We start from the raw sequence: 8076 nt of genomic DNA on the forward strand, positions 1-8076 counted from the left end.
TGAAATACATAATTTAAGGTTAAAATAGTAAATGACCTATCGGGTCATCACATATTCAAACCAAACATATCACAATATTTTACTGTTCGATATATTATCCAAACCAAACATCCCAAATTACAATTGATTAATGAAGAACATAGTATTCAAACCAACATACCATAATATTCTAATAAAGAATACAATATTCAAAACCAAACATATCACAATATTCTAATTTGGAATACAGTATTCAAACCAAACATACTATAATATTCTAATTTAAAAATATATTATTCAAATCAAACATACTTTTATTTATATTTATTGTGTATATATTATTTTACTTAAAATATTAACATACTTTAATAGTATATTTTTTAATGTATAGAAGAAAATAAACTTCTATAACAACAAAGGTTTCGATAGTAAAAAAAAATGTTAATGGATAATCCTTTTTTATTCTTTAATTTTGGTCCAAGTTTAAAAAAGGATGAAGTAAGATTTTGAGTGAATTTACTTTGTATATATAGCTTCCTTTAATTTAGGGGACAAATTTATTAGGTAGTTATTGTCCTTTGACTAAATGAATATGTGAGGTAATTAATTATTATGTACCACATATAATTTTATAATTGAGGTATAGAGTATTAAGGATTCTTTAAAGGGGTATACAATAAAAAGTGCTTGAATCCATTTTACTTCTTTGGGTGTTTATTTTTTTTTTATGTTTAACCTGTCTCCGCTAGCGATAGGGGTGAATGGGAAGGCACTCCATCAGAAAATTAAACTGAGGTCATTATGAAAGTTCAAGAGCAATGACTCTTGAACAATGACTCTTTATGACCTACTCTCAAAGGGGAGCGCTCCCAAACCGGGCTCAATTGAATCTTTTTCGTCAGAAAATTATAGGATACGAACGAGATAATATATATATGTGTAAATTGTTGAATCCTATTACGAAAGGCAATTTCGGTATCGTATCAAAAGTGACTAAAGGTTTTAGATCGCAATTTTGAATCCGACACGTGGAATTCTTACATTCTTCTAATCTCTTTGTTGCAACTTCTGGCTTTAATTTATGCAGTCTTGATTTAGAATCATCATACTTCTTTTGTCCCACAAAAATGATAACAGTGGAAGTATGATGATCAAAATATTTTAGTATTTTTAGTGGAATTCAGACATCAACTCTACAAAAAATTTAAAAGTTTTGAAAGTTACAAAATAAATACTACAAATCATTAGTATAGCCTTAAAAGTAGGGGTGTTTAAAACCGAACCGAAACCGAAAACCGAACCGAAACTGAAGCTTAATGATTTATTGGTATCGGGTTAACGGTTTAACGGACGGGGAACGGATTGAAATTTTTTTATTAACGGCTTATCGGTTTGGGGGCGGATTATTCAATTTTCTTAACGGATAATCCGTTAACCCGTTAAGAATATATATATATATATATATATATATCCGTTAACCCGTTAAGAATATATATATATATATATAATTTGTTTTTATCCATATATATATTAAATATCAAAAACTCTTCCACTTCTTCCAGCTATTTGCTTAGCTTATTCTCCCACCCTACTATAAGATTGTTTAAGCTGTTGTCTATGGTTCACCTCTGCTTTTGTTTTTTAAAACTAATGCTTGCTGTCTATGTTTAATAGAAGAACAACAGTGTTGTTGCCACAACTTTTATCCCACAATATTGGCGATAGTACTGTCTTGAATTATGTTATGGGGAAATAGCGCATCAGCGTTTCCTGTAAATTGTTTACTACTTATAATCCATCCCTATTTCTATACATAACTGCCTTTTGCTCGGTGTTGTTTGTATGGTTAATGATATAGCGTGAAATGCCTGGTTGAGAGTTTAAGTTAGAAATTTGAAGTTGTTGTTTGAACTTTGAAGCTGCATAAATTCAAGCTCTGTTAGGCGTTAGCTGCAGGCCAAACATTTCTGTGTATTCTGCTCACTTATGGATTAATCATTTTGAAATATGTATCATGGACTCACTTTGAATATAGACTAGAATTTCCTATTTTGAATTTGTATGCTAGGCGTTAACAGACATATGTATGTCTGGACTCATGTAATGTAGTCTGCTTTGGGATTTAATGACAGGCGTTAACATACATGTATGTCTGGACTCATATGTAGTCTACTTTGGGATGCAATCTAGCCTACAATGTGTTCTACTTTTTTCACTCTACAACACATGACATACTGCATCATTTTTATGTAGGCGTTAGCAAACATGTTTGTCGGGACTCAATGTGTAATTTCCTATTATGAATTTGTATGCTAGGCGGTCAACAAACAATTAATGCACGCAATATAGATTTAATTAGGCCGATAAACCGCCCGATAACCACCCGATAAGAGGTAAACCGATATCAATCCGCCTGATATCTTATCGGGTGGCTAGCGAATTAATATATTTAAAAGCCGATAACCGTTAAAAGTAATTAACCGCTCAATCCGCCCGATAAGCAGCCCTACTTAAAAGCAAATGCTTCCTGCTTGACGTTGGCACATGAAAACGGCTCGTGTCTCTAGAAAGGAAAATTTTCTTTTTTACTTTAGACAAATGTACTATTTTATTTTTTTTTATACCGTTAATAGCGGATTAAAAAGACCTACTCACAGCATATTGTTCCCTTAATTTTTACTGCATCCGCTCCTTAGTGTTGGTCATTTGGCAAATTAAATTTTGTTAGTGAGAACTTACGAACAACAATACAATCAAACACCTTTCTCTTTCTTTAAGGAAAGTTTTCCAAACAGTTATATGCATTACAAGTTGAGACTTCATGGAAAAAACAGCCAACTAGGGGCGTTATTGGTAAACACACGAGTGCAAGACATACAAAGCTCTAACATACAAGCAAATTATGCAGCGTTCTAATTTACAACTATAAGACAACTTTCAGCTGGTTGAAAACCTCTGTACATTGATGCTTTGACTGCATCCACCATAAGTCCTGCTTATTGTTGGTCACTTCACCTCGGGCTAGCGCTTTAATATTTTAACAAACCTTGCACTTTCAATTCCTTTATACAATCTAATTTACAATTGATTCAAACTTAGGCTTGCTCCTCGTCCTTCCAGTATTTTGAAAGCTTCATCTACACAGTTGTTTGCCAGCTTTCTTCAATATTGTTATTTAATTCAATTCAATGAGATATGGTCACTTACCTTCACCATTTACTTTAGTTTTTATGGTCTCTCCAATAGATCACAGTGACGTGATGTGAATTGTAAACCAAGGTTCTAAAGTTAAACATACTGAGCATGTTCATAATCAAATTCGAGAAGTTTATTGAATGCAGTCATACAAGGATGCTCAAACCAGATACAATCACACATGCAAACCAAAGCAGCTAGACTGCAATTTAAAGCGTAGCACCAATTTATAGAAGAATCCTATTTGTATGACCAGCAGCAATCAACTTACAATCTCCACAGCTTCGAAACCTTTTTCGATCGATGCTTTGACAGCATCCAAAACCAGAGTTGTCTTCCTACTAAGAGTTGGCCACTTCTTCTCAGGTTTCGAGCCTTCATTTTTAATACTTGCAACCAGTCTAGAGAATTCCTTCACCATGAGAGCTTCCTGTGGAATGTCTGTCATGACCGTGTGCTCGCTAGGTTTTGGCTCCCATCCTGTTACAAGTTCTTTAAATCCAGATTCTACAGCTGAAACAAATGAAGCTTTCTTCTCCTCAAAAGGGATGATAAAGTCGTGAAGGTGTAACGTGCCCTTGGTTCCAACAGCAGTTAAATCCATTGTCAAGTTGGATAGGAAAGAGCAATGAAAACTTGCCACTTTCCCATCTTCCCACGATAAAGAAGCACCGCATGATATAATCACCCCCGCCTTGTTGAACACAGGGTTGCGTAAAGCAATTACTGATTTGGGAAGCTCAAAATCAGCAGCCCACAGAATTCCCCTAATGCAATACCACCCAACATCACCAAGAGCACCAAGAGCATCAAGATCTGGCTTTACTCGAATGTCATTCTCAAGGAAGTTCCGATCAGCAGCAAATGTGAAACAAGTGTTTACCTGCAGAGCTCATTAGATATCAACTTTAGGTATACTAATATTAGCAGATAGAAAGAAATTCATAGCACTGAATCCAGCAGAAGGGTATGTAGTTGTATAAGTGAAAGCAGAGAGCAAGAAGAATACTTAGCTAATCAATACTTATAGAACATTGCAAAATAATGTCAACACATTAAGATAATAAACGGATCTGATTCTGGCACAAACAAGCTAGTACAAGTGAGACCTCACGGATCCAGGATTTAAATTCTATGAGTTCAACTTTTAAGGGTTTTAATATTGAACCCATTATATTTTAAAAGTTATGGGTTCGTATCTACTATTTTTGTAATTTTATTAAATTTTTACATATAAATTTTATTCCGCGTCGAAAGTTATGGGTTCAATTGAACCCAGTAGTAACACACTGCATCCGCCACTGTCTCTAGTGCAACTAGGTCCATAGTTCCGGAAACTATACGCAGATCAAGATCGATAAAAGGAAGTTTCACAGTAACTAACTCATACCCGTTATCAAATCCTACAGTTCCAACTATATGGGAATCAAGATTTATAAAAAGAAGTTTCACAATAAGTCACTCAAGCCCTTTATGAAATCCTACTCAAAGGAACATGGAAGCCCTTGTGGCAGAACAGGAAACCTAATGATCTGCAAAACATTGCTTTAAGTTAATCACAATAAAACTACAGACGTGGAACTACCATGAAAGGTTTGTATAACAAAAGCACCAATCAATCAACTAAAGCCTAAATCTGTTAGAGTCAACTCTATCAATAATTTGTATACAGTTCACTCTGTTGGATAACCAATGTGTCACATGTAACAAATTCTAAAAATATAGATGGAATTAAAAAGACTGCCTGCTTATGGTAACATTCCTTCCCCCACCCCCCCACCCCCTCTGACTTAAGATCTGCAAAACATTGCTTCAAGTTAATCACAATAAAACTACAGACGTGAAACTACCATGAAAGGTTTGTATAACAAAAGCACCAATCAGTCAACTAAAGCCTAAATCAGTTAGAGTCAACTCTATCAATAATATGTATACAGTTCACTCTGTTGGATAACCAATGTGTCACACGTAACAAATTCTAAAAATATAGATGGAATTAAAAAGACTGCCTTCATATGGTAACCTTCCTCCTCCCCCCCTCCCCCGACTTAAGATCAAGGCCCCTCAACTCACCCCTACGATTAGACTTCCTAAATCAAGTTTGTACAAGGTTTAACTGTTTGCCTAATGGGTAAGGAGGGGGACCTATGTGTAACCTTGAGGGGTCTCCGGACCCCGTAAACATTTTTTTTTTTGATAACTGTGGTGTCCGGGTCAGCTTGCGCACCTCGACTAATTACACAGGATACCTGCCACCTCCCACCAGCAACAAGTACCAGATAACTCTATCCACAAGGCTTGGATAGATGGGAAGAAATCACCTAGTATTTGCCTCCGCTGGAATTTGAACCTGAGACCTCAAGGTTCTCACCCACTTCATTGACCACTAGGCCACACCCTTGGGTGCCATCCGGACCCCGTAAACTTCGGCAGATATTGTGTATACGTATGTCTATAAGCCTTGAAAATGGTTAATTTAAATCACTTGACCTCCTCTCTAAAAGCCTTAAGGGGTAATGGTTGAGTAGAATATTGGTGACTCGTCACGTTAAAATACTGGGTCCGTCTGAATGGGTAATACGCTGATGAACAGGGACATTAAACCTAAGTTCTGCCAGTGGAGACAGGGTCATGAACAGTCATTTTTTGGGTTAAAAAATAAGTACTACATCCAAATGCACTATCGCTGATAGACACTAGTTTACACCTTTGGGGTTTGACCACCATTTAGTCGAAAAATGATAACTTATCCAACAAACTTGCTCTACAATGCTCAAAAACACCTATGTTTTTCCTGACTATTCCTTCTTTCACCATGATGAAGAAGTATTCTAGTTCTGATACTGTTGAAACATCCACCCGTTCCCCTAACGCCGTCACTATCACTCAGTTAATCAACTAGTTAAATCCAAAAACTAGCTTGAGCCGGACTATATGAATGCCTCCTATGCATTAAGCTCTTTTGGATCCACTATCCCTCACACAGTGCAACCCTGCTCTACTTGACTAAGTCTGTACTACTCCAATGGAGATAGTTGCTCTACTCAACTCCCCTTTTTGACAACAAGACAGAGATCACCAACTGTGCACTCATTAATTTCAACAAAAATGAAAAGTGCCCTGTCCTTTAAAAAAGAAAAAAAGAGACCCTCCCTACTAAATGTGTATGAAAGATACATCTCCTTTATTTATTGATATGATATATACACGGGATAAATTTAGAACATAGCAACCACGTTCATTATTTTTTAAAACTAATACCGGAAATTATTGCTCCCTAATTGTTACTATTTGATACTATTTTTTTCTCGAAAAGTTTTGCTACTTGATTGTTGGTATATGATGTTACTTTTTCTCCTCTTTTTTTTTCATCTTCTTTTGTCTTCCTCTTATTTCTTTCTCCCCCTCTTTCTTTTCTTCTTCACTTTTCTTCCTTTTCACCTTTTCTTGAAGGATGGTCTATCAAAAACAGCTTTTCTAGCTCTCCAGGTAGGGTAAGTTTTGCGTACACACTATCCTCTCCAGATCTTGTGCGATTATACTGGGTATGTTGTTGTTGTATATAAACACGGGATAAATCTTTTATCCCTTTATTGATATCATTCTATTTGACTAATTCTTACCTTATCAGTTCCATAAAAAGCATTTTTTTCTGTATTTTTTTTTTTTTTTTAATAACCATACTATAAGCTCTCCATAAACAATTAGCAGGCCTGTATCAGAAAGAAATAGCAATAGATATTCTGATAAAGTGTTCTCTTTTCATTAATCATGAGATAACAAAAATAGCCTTAAAAATCCACAGAAATTTGAACTAAAGTATAAATCATCAGCAATAGGACTCTCACATACCGTTTTGAGTTCACCAAATTGCTGAGGATCAGAAAGAAATTCTCTCATCTTAGCAGTACGAGGATGATGCATCCACATAGTACCATCCATAAACTGCACCCCATTAGATTCACACGCCTCCAATATCACATCCACTTCCTTAACATTTAACCCGACTGGCTTTTCACACAACACATGCTTCTTCTTCTGGGCTACAAGAACGGCCCATTTGATATGTAGACATGTGGGCAGAGGCACATAAACTGCATCCACATTCGGGTCGTCGAGCACTTCTTCATAGCTTCCGTACACCTTCGCCGTCGCCGGAAAACCGTTCTCGGCGGCGAATTTTCGGGCCTTATCGATTGAACGGCTACCGACGGCGTAGAGCGTGGCGTTTTGCGAAAGGAGTATAGCGCGTGACACCTTTCGAGCGATGTCCGCACATCCCAATATTCCAAATCGTATGGTATAGTTTGCCATTTTTTCGTAGAGTGAACTCGTTGACCGACTGTTGCTAAGTAAATAGCCAAGAATTTATAGGGCCAAAATTATCCACATCACGTATTAAATACTCTTAAATTGAGGTGAACTCATTTGAATGGCACGCCATTTAAGAAGAAAGCGAAGAATTTTGAACTTTGCGACTATAAATGAATAAGAAAAAATTGTCATTTTTTTTGGACATAAATTGAAACGGACGGAGTAAATATACCATTTATAGAAGAAAACATCTATATTTTGTTTTAATTTTAACTAATTTCGTGTGAAAAGAGTCATGTAACTAACATGACTTTTGTAAAGCAGTTCAAAATCATATCTTTCAACATAAATTAATTTAATTTGATGTAAATATTAAATTTAATTATATTTTTTTAGCCTTATTTATAACCAATTTCAGTTACCTAGATCTTTAATTTGGAATATTTATATTAATAAAAGTGATAAGTAAATGAGGGATTAATGAATATGGTCTAATTTTAGGGAAGGAGAAAGGTAAATTACCACCAATCTAATCTCTCATTTCCTTATAGTTTGTTTCATATTTTAGGATTATCAAGTTTAAATGTG

General features: G+C 35.5%; 1 protein-coding gene across 1 annotated transcript; it reads right to left on the reverse strand.

The window, feature by feature from the left end:
- Window positions 1-3285: 3285 nt before the first annotated feature.
- Window positions 3286-7618, reverse strand: LOC107831869 (putative oxidoreductase At4g09670). Its single transcript, XM_016659668.2, has 2 exons — window positions 7027-7618; window positions 3286-4057 (listed from the first exon to the last, which is right to left on the reverse strand). The coding sequence occupies exons 1-2, from the start codon at window positions 7486-7488 to the stop codon at window positions 3437-3439; spliced, it is 1083 nt and encodes a 360-aa protein (XP_016515154.1). The 5' UTR covers window positions 7489-7618; the 3' UTR covers window positions 3286-3436.
- Window positions 7619-8076: the final 458 nt, after the last annotated feature.

The sequence above is a fragment of the Nicotiana tabacum genome, chromosome 15 (genome assembly GCF_000715075.1).
Source record: "Nicotiana tabacum cultivar K326 chromosome 15, ASM71507v2, whole genome shotgun sequence".
Lineage (NCBI taxonomy): Eukaryota > Viridiplantae > Streptophyta > Magnoliopsida > Solanales > Solanaceae > Nicotiana > Nicotiana tabacum.